The 21199-nt window shown below is 35.1% G+C and overlaps 1 protein-coding gene across 6 annotated transcripts in view; it reads right to left on the bottom strand.

Annotated features, from left to right (window-relative positions):
• Nucleotides 1-1410: 1410 nt before the first annotated feature.
• Nucleotides 1411-21199, bottom strand: part of CLCN3 (chloride voltage-gated channel 3) — an 87886-nt gene continuing 68097 nt past the window's right edge. For 4 of the 6 annotated variants that reach the window (XM_077868540.1, XM_077868545.1, XM_077868544.1 and 1 more), the window contains 5 exons: nt 19280-19466; nt 16303-16701; nt 10602-10818; nt 6063-6138; nt 1411-4338 (listed from right to left, as the gene is read on the bottom strand). In XM_077868540.1, the coding sequence (XP_077724666.1) occupies nt 4183-4338; nt 6063-6138; nt 10602-10818; nt 16303-16701; nt 19280-19466 (1035 nt within the window). In that variant the 3' untranslated portion in view covers nt 1411-4182. The remainder of the gene's footprint in view (nt 4339-6062; nt 6139-10601; nt 10819-16302; nt 16702-19279; nt 19467-21199) is intronic. The other 2 variants (XM_077868542.1, XM_077868546.1) reach the window with 1 other exon arrangement.

Raw genomic sequence — 21199 nt, 5'->3', positions numbered from 1 at the left:
ACTCTATATCTGATCCATTAGCAAGTCATGCCTATGCCACCTCCAAAATGTCTAGGAATCCAGACACTTGAATGACCTCCACCTGCTCCAGTCAGGTTCAGGCCCATCTTATCTTACACCTTGATTATTCCAAGAGCCTTCTAATTGGTCTTCCAGCTCCCACCCCTTCACTATTATAGTCTATCCCCAAAAAAGCAGCCAGAAATCACATTAAGTCAGATCATGTCACTTTTGTCTGATTTCCCATTTTATCCATAAGTCAAATAACTCTATCCCCAACCTCTTTCCTCCTCTTACACCCTACTCTAGCCAGTGACCTATTTGATATTCCTTGTACCTGTCAGGTGTATCCTACCTCAGGATATTTGCATATACTGTTTCCTCTTCTTGTAACATTCTTCTCACAGGTAACTGAATCATTCCCTGACATTTTTCAGGATTCTGCTCAAATGTGACTTTATCCCTGAGGCCCTTTATCATCATCCTCTATAAAAATAGCAGCCTCCCCATTACTGGTTTTTCTCCATCAGAATGGGAATTTTTGCCTAATTTATGCATGCCTTGAACAGCGCAAGGCACACGGGAATTAAAAAAAAAAAAAAAAAAAAAAAGGAACTAGTTTGTGATGCGTACCACCATCTGACATATGATATATGTCTCTGTCCCTACTGGAGTGTAAGTTTCAGGAACACAACAGTGTCTCTCACACAGATATTCAATAAAAACTCAGTGAATGGTCAAATGAAATGGATGATAAAAAAAAAATCTATTCTGGACTTTTAAGTCAAGTGCTTTACTTTTATACTAAGTTTAATATTAGACTATTGAAATTGTTTAAAATTCAAATGTTACCACCTCCTTTTAGGCAGTCCTATTAGCCATTACAAAAATGTGCACTGTGGATATCAAATGTACAAAGTAGTATTAAAAAAAAAAAAAAACATGTAGGGGCATCTAGGTGGTCCAGTCAATTGTCTGACTCTTGGTTTCGGCTCAAGTTGTGATCGCAGGGTCCTGAGATTGAGCCCCACATTAGACTCCACACTCAGCTCAGGGTCTGCTTGCGATTCTCTCTCCCTCTCCCTCCCTCACTTTCCAAAATAAATAGATAAATCTTTTTAAAATTTTTTGAAAGTAAACTAAAGTGAAATCTTCCGGTAAACCTGCAGCTTTTACCAACAAACAGAGACTTTACTATTGCTGGTAGTATTTACATCCTGCTGTTCAACCCGGTATCTATTCTTTTGTTGCCCCTTGCCTGCAAAGTATAGAAATGGCTTTGTAACCTTAGAGAAACATTGTATTTATCACCCCTTTGAGGCTGCATGTGCCAGGCATGTTGGCCTACACTGCATAGAGCAGCAGAAGTGGGAGGACTATTACAGATATAATTAAAGGCCAAACCACACATTGTCATATAGATTTTAATAGATTTTCTGATTAACTCATCACAGTAATCATTTTTACTGTAATGATATGCAGCTTTACTACACTAGTATAAATAAAAACAGATAAATACAGCTCTAGGCAACATCACAGATTAACAAACTAAGCATTCTTCATGAAGCAAAACTGAAAACAATTATTAATAAGAGATGCTGACACCCTTGCCCATTCTCATCATACCTTCTCAAAAAGGGTACTCCAATAAGGCGCTCCACTTATTGTATTGGTCAATTAATTTGCCAATTAGCCAGGCACATATATTTCATGGTCTCCACTATTTCATCATTTGGTTGAAAAGCTGACACACCTCAACATATCAAAAAGAAAAGTGGAACAGGTAGTATTACTGAAGAAAACCACTGAATGCAATTAGAAATACACTTTTCCTGTATTTTAGCAGTAAAACCTAACCAGGGATAGAAATATACCAAGAAAAAAATTAACATCCGCTGTGAATATCCACCCTGCATTATCAGTCTGTGAAACAGGATGGGCAATGAGAGGACGTGAAATCAAAAAGGAAGCATGGGAACTAAAATCCAGGTGATGTTTAATGTTATGAAGCTATCTGCAAAGAAGCTGGTTTCTTCTCTGAAGACTTGTAACTCAAGACAAACAAGCTATTCAAGAACTCATGGTGGAGTTCACACTGCAAATTCACTTAGGACTAGATGAAGACAGGATATATAGAAGCATCATTAGAAAAGATTTCACTCTGGATGGCCAGATAACTTTAAAGGGGTCATTAAGAAAGCCCAAAGTCTGCCAGAGGGAGGAAATAAAATAGGACAAAATACTTATTTTAGAAAGGGCAGATAGCAAAATGAAGAAATGTTTCATGAAATTCCTAAAATGTTGCTCAACTTTGAACTGTCATTCTAATATGGCTTCATGATCTAATAAAGCTTCAAGATCTTATAGGTATATTATTTTTAAGAACTAGAAAGTGAAGAATCACTTCCAAAATGTAAAAATGGCTCATTGCTGGATATGTTTCAGGAAATGTCTGTCTGCTAAATTCATTTCCTACCAAAAATGCATAAGCACAGAATATTTAGGCCAGTCCTTCAAGTAAACTGTCTTTGCTGATAGTGAATTAAGACCATGATTAAGACAGACATTTCCAAAAACAAAAATCCCAAACTCACCCCAGTACATTTTCAACTCATTCTGCAAAAATGTGCACTGTGGATATTCAAAACATTAACTGAACACTTATGGATGTGACATACCCAAAGATTCAAAGGTTATGTTCAAATTAAAATTTTAACTGCTACCTTTGCAATTGTTTTCATTTGATTTTTTTTTTAAAAGGTTAACGATATTCAACTTTTGGTTTTAATCTGCAAAGTGATTTGTTGTGTTTTAACTTTCTAATTAATGAGTCAAAATGTACAGGTCAGAAGACATAATCCAGAGGATGGCAGTGAAAGATCAGAAAAAGATTTATGTACACATTGGATCATAGACAAATAACCACAACCTCTTTTTAAACCCTTGTTCCCAGTGTAAACTTTGTTCATATCTCCATAATTTTAAGTCTGAATTAGTCTATAAAAATCACATTAAAAAGGTAAAATTATTTAAGCGCGATATTAACTGATCTGTATTTTATAAATTTTAATCCATAAAAATATAAATAAGAATGGTAAATTTTTAAGAAAAGAAATATACATTTAGTGCAAGTTATGAATTACATTTCTTCTTCAGTGTCAGCAATAAAATATCTTGAGGAAAGAAACAAAAAATGATCTAATTTCAAGAAAAAAAATTCCAGTGTTTAAACATGCAATTAATACCAGATACAGCTAAACAGAATACTTCCTTCTCTTTACTGTCAAAGCAGCAGCATTTTGTTTCCTTACGCTGAACAGTACGTGTAGATTATAGTTTTAGAATAGAAAATTTGCATAAGACCAGGTCACATTATCCATAAAGTCTGAGAGGAAAAAAAACAAAAAGAAAACTGTTTATCCTTACAAGTCGAGTTTCATTGTTGCTGATTCTGAACCACAATGCGCACAAGCGGAGAGATTTTGTTCACGCTTCACTCGAGATTTTACCTGTTGCGGTGCATGTGACTGCTCCAAGCATTTAGTGGCGGTGCCAACTACAAGGTTAATGGCACAAGAAACACTCCCTTCTTGTGATGAAACATCAGTAAAATCACAGTACATCTCAATATGAGAAAGGACTGTTTCAAAAGGGCACACCAATTTACAGAGGCTTTGTTACAGCTCAAGAGAGAAAGAAAAAGAGAGGGAGGGAGAGAGAGAAAGAAAAGCTCTTCTGGAATGTAGAAAGACAATGCTTAACTATAATAATTCATGAATTAAACAGAACAGTTTTGATACAAAAGGGCAAGACCTTGCAGTCTTATAGATGGCTCAATTCAAAGTAATCCCTCCAGAAATAGGGACTGCTAATGTGTCTTTGTGATGTCGGAGTAACAGGCCAGGTGCTCTGGGTGCTCCAGGGCTGGGGCTGTGGCACCCCTTCTGCTGACGCTCCAGCCTGCGCAACTGTGGCACATCCTCAGCTGAATGCATCCAGTGCAGAACAGGAGATGATTTGCTGCTCTCAGTTAGATGGGGAAATACCTCACTCATTTCCTTCTCGCTCCTTTCCCTCCCCAAACAACTCCTTCATTCCACCAGCAGTATTTGCAAACTATGTTGCAAAAAGCCCGGCTTTTAGATTTTTTAAGGAGAAAAAAAAGTAGACGACTCCCTCAAGTTAAAGAGTTGTGCTATTCAACAAATGAACTTCCTCTTCTGTTTCCTCTCTCTCATCTATAGGATTCAGTTGAACATTATTGAAGCGGGGTCTTGGTTTGCCGTCTGGGCCATATGACGGAGGATATCTTTTTTTGTTATAATGCCAAGGAGGCGCCTGAAAGGAATAAACATAAGATTGCTATTAAAATAAAAGGAAAAGAAAAGGAAAGCTCAATCTATAACTGAATCCTTTTTGTTGACAGGAATAGAGCAAAGCAAGCACCGTGATTGTGTATTTTCAAAAAGTATTTTATTGGTAAAGATAATTAAATTATCCAGCAACCATCCTTTGATATGAAAGTATCATGGTCACTAATAGTACGATGTCCTTTCCACCAAGACTCTGAGGACCACATGCCACATTGAAGTAGAGGTACTTTGATTCGTGTATGCCAACAAAAAAGTAACAAAAAATGGGAGGATGTGTGAACAAGAAATGATACTGATCCAATGTAGAAGGAAAATTCATTCCCATGATATCGAGAAAGCAGTAAAATGTCTGATGACCAAATCTCCTCAATATTCCATTTTTTTAAACCAAACTTAACCAACTTTAAAAAATAACTTAAGGATTGCCCAGTTGTATGCAGAATCTTCATGAAAGCACATACAATTGAGATAAAATAGTCAACAAAGAACTCCAATCCCAAGCTTCAGAGCCCTAAGAATAAATTGATAAAACAATCCAAGTTTCTAGTGCACTCATCAATATTTTCCTCTTTTGATTTTGGCCAAAAAAGTTAAGATACAGTGCTTTTATGAAAGTCTTAGTTGTTAATGCTTACATTAAAAGAGAAGTGAAAAATCAAGAAGCAGTCCTAACAGATTATTATAGATGAAGCAGAAAGCAGAATGAATGAGTAGCTACTTATTATTCTGGTTAGTAGTTTTTTAAAAAAGGATGCATGAAACACTTGTGAAATATTAGCTTACAACAGGAATACATAATCAGTTGTGTGCTTAAGCAAACTGGGACAGGTTTTTTTAAAGAAGTATGATAATTGCAGGGCAAAATAATTTCAGGAATTGCTAAAGCCAGACAATTTTTAGGTTGTAAGGTACAGTGAGATAATTCAAAATCTATCTTTAGTCATGAAACCACTAGGACATAAAGCCAGTTAAAACAAATGCATTTGACCCCAAAAAGCTGCTCACAGCATTCTGGACATACAAAAGGGGCACACACATAGTCTAGGTACAGTTCACTTAGTCTAGGTACAGTTCACTAATGAAATGGCAGGACACACATTCTTGACTATGAAGGTATGCAAGGTGTAGCAGAAAAAGAACTAATGCTATGATCACAAATATATCCAACATTACACTCTAGTTAAGTGTGCCCATAAAAAATATTCAACATTTGGCAATTATAACATTGCTAAGCTCGGTTAAAATCATTTATGAGCTTAGATTTACTACAAGAGTACCGCAAGATTAGAAAACATAAAAAGAAAAAGGGTTTGGGGTGGGGGTTGGGGGCAGACATCTCTAACCAGTCAGGCATCTTCTGAGACTGGTGTATCCACTAAGGTAGACAGACTTGTGTTTACTTTAAGAACGTCCGACAGTATTTACTCATTTAACTACCAAACTGTTTACAGTTCTTAAATAGCAACCGGTGATTCTGATGAGAGACGTTAACTTTTGCTAACTTCCTGTGAATGCGATTTTACAAATATCTAAATTTATCTTCCAGAGTTTATGAGATAAAATGGAATTGGCAGCATGTGGGTTTTTTATTCAGCAGGCATCTGGGCCTGACAGAACTGAACAGTTCACAAGTTTCATGCTTCCTGACTTGTACGGGGTCTACTGAGGAGATCTGATATATCTAATCACCAAGGGTTCGACGTGCTGCTTTACTTGCTCGAGATGCTCTAATATGTTCTTCTTTGTGATGATCCCCAAGACAATCCTGAAACAGATCATGTTATGCTAATAACTGTGAGAAATTAAATTAAAAGAGGTTCCAATCATAATGATAAAGAATGAGAGACAAAAATAAAAACATGAACCATAAGAATGCTTTTAATGAACTTTAGAAAAACAGAAACAAAAATGGTTCGAAATCCCAGGTCCCATTTGCATCAATTCTAGTGACTTTCATAAGAGACATGATACTATCTTTAAATATCTGTGAAGTTTTTTAATTAAACATCAAAATTATAAAAGATCGCAATGAAGGTGACTATAAAGAAAGGTACAAAAGGAACAATATTAATACACAGCTATAAACCTCTAAGATTTAGTTTCATATCAGCGTTCCTTTGTTAGGAGAAAGTATTTTTCTCATCTCTAAAAAGCTATTATTTGGATCTACTTCGGAAGAGCAAAGGTCGAATAGCCTTAATGGCATTAATGAGGAGACTTAAGACATTTACTTTACTATTACTTGGGATTAAAACGAAAGGCAACATGCACTTCAATAAATAATGCCAACTCAATACACATGCCCCCCGCCCTCCCCCCCCGGATTTTCCAGACCTTCTGAACACTACTTCTTAAAATAAACTAGTAAGATATTTATGACTGGGGATCAAAATGACTTTTACGTTATGCATGCTTTTTCCTAAATGATTATTTCTCAGTTAACCTATCACTATTATAGGCAAAATGAGGGGCATAAATTCTCACAAGGATACTTGAAAATAATTAGATTTATTAGAACAAAATCCTGGGTACTGGTTTATAAGGGAAGTCAATGAATTCAACTACAATATACGGCAATATGTATAATGAATGATTAAAACCTTAAAAAGCCTTAATCTTCAAACTCTAGAAGCCTGTCCTGAATGCCCTTCAGGGTAACTGGACATCTCCCTGGTGACCTAGTTAAGTCAACTTTACTACTCAACTGCCTTTGAACATCCTGACTTCTTAATGAACATCACTAGGATGCTTCACTTAAAGTAGTCCAGGCCTACAGATACATCGGCTATAAAAAAATTAAGGCTGACAACTGGGTGTGGGGTGGGAGAGCACAGAGGGCAAGCAGCAGGAGGGCAAGCAGCAGGAAAGGCAGAAAGGTTCTCTGCTAATGTTTTCTCATTATTTAAAATAACACACCGATCCTTAAGAATGAAGATAAATTGAAAAGTTGTCAGAGGATGTGAACAAGTTCTCCCTCCAAAAAGGCTCAGAAAATGCCCTCATGAAATAAAAAAAAAAATGTGTACCTAAAATAAGCACAGAATCACTCAATGGATGTTCTTCTCTAAGTGTGTGAGGGAAAACAAACAAAAAGACCATCAATTCACTCTATAGTTGGGAATCAGGAAATGTGAAAAATCTTGACAAATAATACCACTTTAATTCTTATTCATTCTTTTCTTTCTAGTTATATACAATGATTAATTTCAGTTAGTATATTAGTAATCTCTGCCAAATCACAAGGTACAAAATGAGGAAAGTTACAAATTGATTAAGCACCAAATGGCAAATTTGGAGATTTATAAAGTAATCTCTATATTACAAAATAATGGCCCTAAAAGGAGGAAATACATAAATTTCCTCTCTAATGGAGAAATGTTATTTGAGAATAAAGCCAGATTCAGTGCTACTTTATTAATTTCAGGAAGTACAAAGGAAATCAATGCAAAATATAACTTATGTAAAGAGTAATTTGCTGTTTCTTTGTGGGGCTAATAAGCAATGATATAAGAAGTTAACAGACTATGGCCCAACGTTTTCCCAAAATATGTTCCAAAAAACACCAATCCCAGGAGTTCTTCTGCCCTCTTTCCTCCATCCAAAAAAAAAAAAAAAGGCTTCATGTTCGAACAAAACTTGGAATGCTTCCTATTGTCCTCGAGACTCAAACAGTATCAACATTTTATAAGTTTTGAGACATTTCACAATAGAGAAACCTCAACTGTATACACAATCCAATACTTCCCAAACGTATGTGGTCATAAAACTCTTTGTGAGCAAATGCCTATTAACATCCTGTTAGTTCCATCAAGATTATAAAGATTTTGAGAAATTCTGCTCATTAAAATATAAAACATAGGAAATCTGTAACTGACATACTTAAAATTTAGACACACTTCTCCTCACGTCCCTATTCTCATTTGCTCCTTGCAGCTAACAGTCTGGCCTTGTATCTCTCCCCCCAAATAGTTCTTTTCCAAGTCTAAGGACCCACTATGACCAGAAGATGCTCACAGTAATCCAAAACTTCACACTCTCCACTAAAAGCTAGTAAATATGGCTTCTTTTCTAAGTTTAAATCATTTAACTTAAAGTGAGAATAAAACACTCTACTTCCTTATATACTTCCAAGAAAATAAAAAAAAAAAAATAAATAAATAAATAAAAAAAAAAAAGAAAATAAAGACCCAAGAGCTACCGTCCCAAACGATCTCTTTTCTTTCTCTCTCTCTCTCTCTCTCTATATATATATATATATATCAGTTTATTTTCCTTGAAGGACAAAAATAAGGAAAATATAACCAAGAAAATGAAACATATTCCTTTAGAAAAAGCTACCCCCCACTACAAGCTATCTTATAAATGGGCAGTATGAGGTAAGATTTTAGTTATCTATCCTCCTCCTCCCCTACATTTTGTTATTTCTACACTCTTTTAAATATTTTCCTTTTTAACACCTGTGCTGCCAAAAAACTGGGAATTAATCAGCAAAGTGAAATACAGTAATTGACCCATACAGCTTTGTGATCACAGGTAATCATAACTAGAGAATGACCAAACTATGAGAGGCACAGAGAATAACTCAAAACAAATAAAAATTGTAACAACTCAGCTTCTAATTGAGCCACTTATAATTTAAAGGGCCCTAAAACCTGTATCACTTCATAAAAAGTTACTCTATTTAACATGTACTTACCAACATTTTAAACAATAACGTTTGGTAACTATTATTTTTTAATTAAACAATATTAAAAGAAAATATCTATTTTATTAGATACATCCCTTCTCCAATCAGTATTTATGATGTTTAATAATTCCAAACTACCTGCCTTTCATCAAGAATTTTTGTCTTTGATAATTTATTTCACATTATTTAGAGTTGTTTTAACTGGTTAGGTTAGCACAGTGAAAACATTAAACATGGATCCAATTCTCTGTATTTCTATTCCTAACCCAACATGGCATAATATATTGTTCAAGAAAATAAGAAATCACAAAGAAAGAAGATATGTTCTATTAGTCAATCACAGTGTAAAAACAGTAGCAAGAGATTGGGTTCTAAAATTAGAAAGGTATTTAATCCCCTGATCTGAGTTACTGAGTGACTGGGCATAGTATTAAACTCTTCCAAGTTTCACTTGTTATATCTGTGAAGTAAAGATGCTACCACCTATTTTGCAGAGGTACTACAAAGTTAAGTGAGAAACCTGAAGAAGGTGCTCAAGAAAACAAACCTCCTTCCCTTTTCTTCTTTTTTCCTCCTTTCCTTAGACAGGGGTCATGTGTTTTGTCACTCAAAAGTCACTCTAAGCGTTTAGCATTTCAACCAGCTTCGCACTGGGCAGGGTTAAACCATCTCATTTATGCACAATCCAGAATACCCTTTGCTTCTTATTCCCAGCCTTTCTGTCCTCAGCCTTCAGAGAAAACAATGTCCTTAAGTATTTCAATGAGGAACAGTCATAAAATGGAAATAGAGGGGACTGACTAGAGAGAGAACGGGCAGGGAAACAGATCCCAAGTGAAGGGACACAGGGGAGCAATGGTAATGAAGCAGGGGATGTTTGCAGAGGCATACTGTGCATCACAACCCCATTCTGTCCCTTGGACATCTGCCAAACAAAACTTTTCTATATTCCTATCCTGGAGAAACACTGGTAACTCATGTGCAAAGGGCAGAAAAATAATCAATTTACACATTTTAAATACATGAGTGTTTGTCATTAGCAGTTTATATGAAAGATTTATGGATGGAAAAGGTTGAAAAGAGGAAAGAAAAAGCGTTTGCTAAAGGAGGATTTTAGCTAATTTACAAATTTCATTTAATTATATTATTTCCCTTGATACATAAGTTAAAAATCGCTGAAATAGTAATCAGCAAAAACTCCAGAGACTTATTACTGAACTAGAATGTTATATTCAAAATATGAAATACTCACAAAAAGAAAACAGGTTTTTCTCTCTACTCCATACAGGTTAGGTCCATTACACCTCTTTCCCAACTCTGAAGTGTCCCTGACCAGTGTTACTTTATGTTTTGGCAAAGATGTGGTAGTTTATATTTTTTTATTCTTAAGTGTCAATCTGATCAATACTGATCCTGATTTTATACTAAAAGACACTTTCCCACTTGAAAGCTTACACTTTCCCCTAATAACTGAATATAAATTCCACTAAAAAAGTATCATAAATTCTGCTAAGTAAACTGATTTCTTTCACCAAACTTACCCATTGTGAGTTACAAGGCACTGCCTCAGACCCAGCTTTCGGAAAATATCCACCACGATCTCCATCGGTGTGTGATCTGTCACTGTAAAAGGGCTCATGTCAAGAATGCTCCGAAGCTTCAGTGGCCGTGGACTTTCTGCTGGAAGAGACGGGGTGTGCTGTGCAAAACACACACGAGAACTGCCCACAATACCTTCTTGTTTTTTTCTGGCACTTTCTGAAAAGAGAGAAGACCAAAAGTTGATTTAAGGGCAATCCATTTATTCAGAGACTTTAAAAAAAAAATAAACAAATGTATCCCATGAATTTGGTCCCTTCACTTTTTCCTACCTTCTTAACCAAGAAAGGAATCAACTAAAAGCTGATTTAGTCATTTCTTATAATTCACAGAATCAGAATACACCAACAACAAACCATCATGTAAATAAAATATTTTTAGTTTATAAATTTTCTTTAGTGGGGCTGAAGCTGTTTTCTAACTTTGGGGGACAAGGAAGTATGTTTAAATATGGCTTTTTAAAACCTGCACAAATTGGAGCATGGTTTATTATAGGAATCCATCATTGAATGGCACCTGCCCATGCTAAACGTCACTTATCCTACAGAGGCAGAGTTAAAGAGAGCTTCATTCTTGTTTTGACTCTGTTGTATACACTCCCCCTGTGAATTAGCTAGTTCTCTTTTTAATGCTAGGTGAGTCATGAGCATTAACAGGTGGGCATAACTATGATTATGCCAAAACAGACACAGACTTATTTTTCAGGTTTTATTTATAAAGGCTCTGTTAATTTCCCCTCTCTGGTGTAGTCTGCTTCAAGTGCTTCTGTTTGCTGCCAACTACCTCACCTACCTTTCAAAGTGCTAGACAAGTGGTTAAAGATGCAAAAAAAACTGCAGAACACAGACCACAGGAGAAAGGAAACCCATGAAATGGAGAAAATAAAAAAATAAGTAGCTTTATGTTTGTATTTTGAGTTAATATGTATTCAAAACTGTGCTCACAAATATGATTTTTCTATACTGAACATATTTTAAATATAAAATTTGCTATAAAATATTTAAGCTAAAATAATAAGCATTAGTCCTAAGGTGAGCAGCAGATAAATATATACAGCTTATAAACAAACACCACAATTCTTTTTGCTCCTTCTGATCTCTAAAGCCTTATTTAACTGTTCTGGACCATTCAGGTAAGAAAGCACTAACTGAAGTTCTAATGACTAGCATTAATTAGGCCACTTTAAAAGCATGATAAAAGCATAGAAAAGAAGAAAGCCCATTAGCAAGTGATATATATGGTTTTGAAAGATGCTCCTTAAGGTGTTCTGAACCCATAGAAGCATCTGGCTAATGATCTATGAATGGTGGAGTGTAAATACTGTTAGCATGACAGATATTCTGAGTTAAAACTAACCCCACACATCAAACTTAAATACCTTAAGATAACAAATATTTTTTGATGAAAATATGCTGAGACTGTTTAAGTCAACATTTAATGCTTTAAGTTTCAGAAAATTTTAGAAAAAGTTACTATTTATTATAATGCTCCTTTGATATACAAGGCACAAGGCTAGTGAACACCCAGCCGGACTTAAATTTGTCATTTATATGAATACAGTAACTATTCTAACAAGCATCATTTATTGAGTACTTATAAAGTGCTGAGACATCTTCTCGGTTTGTTTTGTTTTATTTGAAAAACAATTTCTTTGAATGCCATTCATTCAGAGGCTTTTAAAACAGAATATATCATCATAGTTTTCATTTTCTGATAGGATTCAGGCTTTTTCTTTTTTTTTAAAGTATACATGTAGCAATAGAGTTACACTTCCAGGAGAATGGAAATGGTTCTTTTCTCACATAAAATCCGAATGTAAATAATGACCTTTCTTCCCCTAAAGTTTATGCTTTACTTTTCCTGCTCATGTTAATATACTCTTAAGAGCTTGACTTCTCAAAACTTATCAAAAAAGAAAGGTTGCACAGGCTGTCCCCTCCATTTTTGACTATGTGAAACCTGGTAGTGACAGATGGCAAAAATATTCTCCAGGGCTCCAGAACTCTCATCACTTGTATTAATCTTAGAAAGCTAAAAAGTCTCTAAATCCATAAAATGGTATTTCATCTAACAAACCAGCTATAAAGTTTACTACAAAGATAAACAAAAGGCTAGTGCACTTACTTGAAATGCATATTGAGTACATTCTATTTTAGGGTTTTGAAATATTGATATGGAAAGAAAAAACTATAACAAATTAGCTCTCCTAGGTATGCAAACTAAAGCTTTATTCTGAACAAAAGATCTTGAGGGAATAGGAGATTAAGTACAGTTAGAGTAGCCTGTCACTGTGTCACGTACCTTACTATTATGTTCAATATGTCAATGATATTTAGGTTTTCATACACTAAGAGTCTCCCTGTAAAACTTACAGCTCCTATTATATAAATAGAAGTGAACAAGTATACTTTTATACCTTAAAATGGAAAATAGGAAAGACAATTCAACTCACACTATAAATGTTAAAAATGCTTCATTTTAAACAAATCTATAAAACATTCAGCCTCACTTTTAATCTTGACATAAAAATGCAGGAAGAAAAACAAATGCAGGAAGAAATGTCTCTCCATTTGGACTAAACTTTAATATAGTAAACTGTCATTAACTGTTGGTGGGAGTACATGGTGTAATCACTACCTGGTGTGATGTGAAAAATATCTTACAACATTATAAATGCAGCTACCCTATGATCCAATAACTCCCCTTCCAGTAATTTTTGTACATTTGCATGTAGGCAGAATGTTAAATATGTGAGACTATCAAATATATGAGGGAGCAATTTCTGTAACAGCGGAAAAATAGAAACATCTTAAATGTCCATCAATGAGGAACTGATTTTAGAAACCATGACATATCCCATGGTATATCTGCTTAATAGAATACTATGTAGCTTTAAAAGAATAGAATAAAGAAATTCATTGGGAAAATGTCTAACAAAACACTGTTTAGTGAAAAAAAAACCATAAAACAACATGTATTGGATAGCCTGATACAATGTTTAAAAAGAGAAAAAAACATATGTACTTACTTATATAGAATAATATCTACAGAATACATAAGAAACCAGAGATATCTACCTACAGACAGCTAAACTGATAACTATGAAGTCATGGGTGAGGGACATTTTTCACTGTATACTTTTAATCTTCTTGAATTTGAACTATGTGAATGTACCATCCATAAATAAACTAAAATTTTTAAATCATGTAATGACATAAAAATGTAGACCTTATAAATTAAGAAAACTGTGCTTTTAAAATCTTGAGTTTTCCCATTCCTGGATATGGTATACAGTTTACCAGTTGCTCAAGCATTCTTTTTTTGTCTTTCATAAAGTATTTTATATAAATACATATAAATTACCTATTTTATATTATCATACATATAAACAAAATCTCACGTACAGATCTATTTTTCTCATTCAAAAATGTAAACTTCATAAAAATATATGTAGGTAAATATTTAAGGTGTATTCTAAAAATCATGTGAAATATTCACGATGACATGACTTGACATTTCATATATCCAAAGTATACCCATTCCTTTCTTTTTAAGATTTTGTTTATTTATTCATGAGACAGAGAGAGAGAGAGAGACAGACAGAGAGAGAAGCATGCTCCGTGCAGGGAGCCCGATGTGGGACTTGATCCCGAGACTCCAGGATCACGCCCTGGGCCAAAGGCAGGTGCTCAACCGCTGAGCCACCCAGGCATTCCTATACCCATTCCTTAAACTGACATTATCTGCTATCACAATATTCTCTTTCAAGACAGTAATAAAACCTTGAAAAACATATCCACAGAATTAGTTGGGTTATGAATAATTATTAACTTTTACCACTTTCTTCATCTTTTAAACACCCTGCTTTTTCCCCTTAAATTTTTATGTAAATTCTAAAATTCCAACCTTTCCTTTTCTTTGGCTGGCTACCATTAAAACCTAATGAACAGGAATGTAAACAATGAAAATTCTCTGACTGTAGGTTTGGCCATGGTTAATAGTTTAGAAACTGAAACACTTAAACACAAGAGCTAAGTCTGACCACATACTTTGCCCATTCTTGGCAACTGTTCTATTACCTACAGCAACACTTACAATGATAGAATGGCTAGTCTTTAAAAGACTCTTCCAAAGCTGTAGCCTTTTACTTAACTAAACAGGATATTCTCTGTAGGCGCTTTTGTTTTGTTTTGATAGCTCTTATAAACTGAGCATTTCCACTCTGATTTGAGAAATACTCCTCTAAGTCTTCCCTCTTCAAATGGGACAAGAATTAATATATTTTACAATCCTTTTGCAATGGCCAGAGAGACCAGTTGTAGAGGATGGGCTCATGGGACCAAATGCTTAACATTTTCAGCTCATGGTCCTCCACTAAATACTCGGGAGTATGAAAGCAACAGTCTGATTAAAATATCCTTTATCACCTTTGGGAGTTGCAGGGAAGCAGGAAAGGAATCAGACTGTATAGAAAAGGTCTTACCAGCCTCCTCAACAATACTGCAGGACTATAAGATATGGAGAAAAATAAATTTTGGAAGAACACAATTGTTTCCTCCTCATAAAGAGTTTATCTCCAAGAAATAATATAATATGCTAATGGCTTCATAAATTCTATTTGTAGTAATATCAGTTCAACTTTTTTATATATATATATATATACTATATATATACTATACATACTATATACTTTTCAACTTAGCATTTGACCAAAATAAAGCAGCAATTTTTTTTTCGCTTTAGAGAGTATTATGTTAACACTGTAAACCTATATCCAAAAACTGAAAAAAGGAAAACCTTGTGAATGTGACATGAAACAGAAAAACAAATGAGATTTTTAATAACTTGCATTCAAATAAGCCTATGTTAAATATAATAATGTATTTAGTAGGATAACCCGGCACATGCTAATAAGGCCTCATCTCACATGCTGTTAGGAACAATATCAACTTAACAAGGCCTGAGTGGGAAAAGAAAGAACCTGACTTCAATCTCTGATAACAATGCCAAATCAAAAAGATAAAACTGCATTTAGTGCAGAAACAATTCACAGATGCATAATTCCTTTCCTAAAGAATGTAAGGGGATGCCTTGGTGGCTCAGCAGTTAAGTATCTGCCTTTAGCTCAAGGCATGATCCCAGAGTCCCAGGATTGAGTCCCACAACAAACAGGCTCCCAGCATGGAGCCTGCTTCTCCTCCCTCTTCCTAGGTCTCTGCCTCTCTCTGTGTCTCTCGTGAATAAATAAAATCTTTTTTTCTTCCCCAAGATTTTATTTATTCATTCGTGAGAGACACAGAAAGAGGCAGAGACTCAGGCAGAGGGAGGAGAAGCAGGCTCCATGCAAGGAGCCCGATGTGCAACTCGATCCCAGGAATCCGGGATCATGCCCTGAGCCAAAGGCAAACGCTCAACTGCTGAGCCACCCAGGCATCCCTAAATAAAATCTTAAAAAAAAAAAAAAAAAAAAGTAAGACTTTGAGGGACATAAATAAAATACACCTTTCACCCCCCAGAAACCCAACTAATTAAATATTTTTGCTTTCTTTTCCTCGAGAAATCTATTATGTCTATAGTTATCTAGATATAGATTCTGACAGATAAATAGATTTATGTGTGTGTCTGTATTTTTAAAAAGGGTACCTATTGCAATCGTCAGGTCTCTTCTGAGGGCAAATCCCACTAATCTTTGAGATTCCTTTGACATTATGACAGGAAAGCCATTGTAGCTGGTTTCATTAATCATGTTTTCTATATCATCCACTGTCATATTGTCCTGTGTTAGGACGGCTAAGGGAGGATCGTTCCTTCGAGGTCTCATGACATCAGCAGCCAGAGTGGTATGAGTGAATTCTTCTTTTGCATCCAAGAAAGGGTATCCATTTAACCGGATGTGTGCTTCATAAATGCCTTCCCTACCAAAGGCATCACCAACCCATTTACTGGTCATAACTGCAGCCATAAGGGGAACAATGTATTCCAAGCCCCCAGTAAGCTCAAACACAATAACCACCAGGGAGACAGTCATCCTTGTCACACCACCTGAAAAAAAAAAAATAAGCCCCATTGGTCAAGGAGGACAGGACATGTTAGTAGAATTCTTGTACTAGGCAGTTGAACATGAGTTGTAAAAAGAACTGAAAAGGATTATCATAAAAAACTTCTCTCAGGACAATTATCACTATTTTAATAAGATTTAGAGAAATACTGATTTTCTTTATTGCTATAGCAAAGATATAATTTCTGTCTTATAAAAGCTGATTATTAAGTAAAGAATTTGGTGAAGCACATCATTGCTACCTTTTACATCACAGCTACCAATTTACAAATTAAGCTCATATGTAGGTAGAATATTAACTTAATCCACTTCTCTTCTCTGTATTATTTTCAAAATAAGTAAAATATTTTGATACTTTGTGATTTATGTTAAGAAGCTAATCATATCTCCTCCCTCAGAAAACTCTATTCAATTTACCCAAATCATCATTCTGAACTAGCACCTGTATGATGCCTTGTAATCCACACCTCTCCACCTACTGTTGCATTTGTCCCATGTCTATGCATACCTTCTCTTACTGTTTGTCTCACTTCCCAACTGTAAAAAGACTGGATGATCCACTGTCACAAAAAAACACCACACACTTAAAACCAAAGTCCTCTTCATCCCCCAAAGAGCTACCAGTTCCAACTTCTCAAGACTCTGGCACTGGCACTAGACTCTCCCTGGCCACCTAGACAGTCATTCCAGGATCATCCCTTTACTTTACCTCACTTGACCCTCACTCAATCCCATTTGATTTGCTTTGCAAAACAGTTATCTATGGGTCCTTTTCTCAATATTGTCATGATTACCGAACTAGTCCAGACTCTTAAGACTTTGCTCCTTAATTTTAATACTATTTTATCTTACCTCCTTGACTCCAGGCCCCATTACCTTCAATCCACTTTATAAAGTCATGTTCCCAGGTTAATCTTTCCTAAGTACTACTTTCACCATGTTGCTCCTTTGCTCAAAAACCTACCAGGGCTCGCCAGTTCATACTGTATTAAACTTAAACTCTTCCTTTTTGTTTTTTAACCTAAAAATAGAGGGAAGAAAGAACCTACTATGTATTACATATTACATATCTACACTATGCCAGACATGTGTCAGTTCAAAAAGGTTTTTTTTTTTTTTTTTTTTAACTAAGCCACTAATTTTACCTGGCACTGTGCTTACAGCTTTACATGCATTTGATCTCATATAATCCTGAAAACAACAATAGATTAGTAATTATTTCCATTTTAAAGATAATAAAATAAAAAATCAAAGTAAAGGAACATTCCCAAAGTCATCAAGCTACAAATGCCAAAGCCACAACAACTCTGCCGCAGATCTGACTAATTACAAATACAAACTGATCCTGACACAAATCACTGCCTTTTCATAAACTGACTCCTCCTCACTAATCCAACTTTCCTCTTTCAAAAGTATCCAAAATGAAAAAAAAAAAAAAAGTATCCAAAATGCACTCACTACTTCAATATTGTATCTTCAAAGCCCCACAAATACCCAATTTATTCTCATCTGGATTCCTATGCCTTCACATGATTATATTCCTCAAAAAGTGCTCTTTAAATTCTAACTTTCCAAAGTAAAGCTCATGTTCTATTCTACATGAACTACTTCAGCTTTTTTTCCCTCTAGATTCCTACAATCTTCAGAGATTCCATACTATATATAATCATTATATATTTCTCACTATTGTTTTCTCAGTTTTGGTCTTGTCTCCCCAACTTGATCGTACTTGAGGTTGGGCTCATGTTGCATATACCTCTTTCTGTATCACTCACTGCACACCTCCTAGCACAGTGCTAAAGACAAAGGGGGATCACTATCAAATAATTGCTACTTTGGTGAAAATGATTCTGTCCTTCACTTTCACTTGATATTATACTTTCAAAGTTCAATAATTATATAACTTTTATTTTTTGAACAAAAATAAGTCAAAATACCAATTATTAAATATCATAACCAAAATTCAGCTGACATTTGAAATATAAAAATAATTATTTTTCATATCCAAGAGGACAATACATAGACTCTTAATTATTTAATGCAGATTTTCTTTCATTAAAACAGTAGTTATCTTTTATCATTTTGCTATAAATGAGCCTTAAGTGGAGGAGGGCTGGTAAAGAAATCTTTCACTACAGCCAAGTATAAATCACTGCAGAGTAAAGCTACTCTGATATTTTGCTAGAATCCTAATCTCGGGAACTGTGCTACAGTCATCATAGGTAAGCCAAGATCCTTGACGATGAAAAGAACAAAAATCTTCCTGGACAAGATTCAAATTAAGCCTATGTTGTACTGAGATGTTTTCTGTCACAAAGCATTACACTCTATTTAAAAGATGCTAACTACCATTAAATTTTTGGCATTAACAAATGTTTAGATAGGCAAAATGAAAACTAGTGCTACATAAATACCATGCAATAGCAGTACTGTTTCATTTCTGTGAAGAGTCTCTTCCCTCTGTCCTGTCCCACCCTCACCACCTCACCAACTAAACATGCTCTCACACTTGCTCTTTCTTCTCTCAGATTCACAATGTCCATTCACAAACCGTTACATTACCTAAGCATGCAGCAGCACCAACCATGGCATAAAGGCCAGGTGTAATGCAATCAGCTCCAACTTCACACCACTCCTTAAAGATAAACCAGTCATGGTGATAATAGGCGAGTTGTTCCACTGCAATCCCCACAATCCTTCCAGCAATCGCTCCAATGGCCATGCTGGGAATGAACAAGCCTGATGGAACCTGTAACATAAACAAAAGCAGAAACTGGGCAGAGATCCTCTACTTATACGTTTGGGACCTACATCCTATGAACTTCTCTTTAATGCTTTTGAGTCTTTTCAACATTTTTATTTATAGAGCAAAATCCTAGTACAAATAAAACTACAGCAAAGTACTGTTCTAGTGGTGCCTTAATAATTTCATAAATTCATAAAAATAAATAAATAAAAGAAAAAATAATTTCATAAATTCAGTTACAAAGTAACAAATGACATTCTCTAGGCCAAAGAAAAAATAACTCAAGGATTATTTATCCTTTAGTTCAAGGGTTCCTTAATGCCAGTCCCTAACAAAATTTTCACTAGTCTATGCTGCAATGGGGAAAGAAGAAAAGGACAATATGAAGCATTTTTTCATAAAACAAAATCAATTTGGTGTGAAGCACTGTCCTCTACTTCACAATTATATCCTTCCTATATATTTGTTTTATCAAATGATAAAAATATTAGATGCTATTCCTCTTATTTTTTTTTTTAATGATTTTATTCATGTATTCATGAGAGACCCACAGAAAGAGAGAGAGGAAGAGACACAGGCAGAGGGGGAAGGAGACTCCATGCAGAAACCCCGATGTGGGACTTGATCCCGGAACTGCGGGATCACGCCCTGAGCCAAAGGCAGACGCTCAACCACTGAGCCACCCAGGCGTCCCTAGGTGCTATTCCTCTCTCTCTCTCTCTCTCTCTCTCTCTCTTTTTTTTTATGCTATTCCTCTTAAGTGGTACAGTGTGAAGCAGACAAAAATACTGAAGGTCCATATCGGGACTTTCAATATTTTTTAGCAATACATCAAAGGAAAAAAATATTTATTCATCAATTAAATTTAATGAAGAAAACAAGAATAGTAAATACCTTAAGCAAGATCATTTAAGGATTGATATACTAAGAGCTCTAAAATGTTCTGGATATGAAATAAGCTGAGCATAAAATGATGGCAGTTGAACACTGCATCAGGATGACTGAAAGGTTATCCAAATAGATGAGTTCAAAATATGTTTTACTCTACTGCCAGTTGGGATTCTTCAGCCAGAGCACAGGGCAACGTGGAACTTAACAAACCCCTGCCAGCTCTCTCTAGCATCCTACAGCTCAACTAAAGATGAGAAAGTTGGGATTTACAGAAAAATCAATTTACTGTAGAAACGGGTTTTAACAGCTGCTCTAACTTGATTCACTATGAAAAAAAAAGTGAACTACAAGGTATTTCTATCATTTAACTCTTATATACCCAGTGGACTAAACAGAGAACAGAAAAGACCATATTTCAAAAAACTATCATTAAGATTTTGTTGAAATTAAGGAATCATTCCACATAATTCACACCTGTAAAAGCATATTATCACTAGTGAATATTAAAGAACAAGGATTAGCTGACATTTGATCCTCATATACAGCATTGACAGTCATATAAGAGAATTACATTTACTGGCAAATCACTAATGAATGTCATTTTCACTGTTGTAAATTCAAGTGTCCCAGGGCATTAGGCCAAACTCCCTTAAATCCTTATTGAAAAAGGCATGGTATTCACAGGCTAGGCATTTAACAATGAGTCTGCAGTGTCCTTTCAAGCTAATACCTGTGGTTATATAATAGGTGGAGTATTGGCTCCCCAAAGGTATCTATATCCTAATTCCTTATGTTACACAATAAGGTAAGGAGGAATAAAATGTTGCAAGTAAAATTAAGGTTGT

Source organism: Canis aureus, chromosome 24 (genome assembly GCF_053574225.1).
Source record: "Canis aureus isolate CA01 chromosome 24, VMU_Caureus_v.1.0, whole genome shotgun sequence".
NCBI classification, from domain to species: domain Eukaryota; kingdom Metazoa; phylum Chordata; class Mammalia; order Carnivora; family Canidae; genus Canis; species Canis aureus.
The sequence above is the reverse complement of the archived record's forward strand: the minus strand, read 5'-3'. Positions and strand labels throughout refer to the sequence as shown.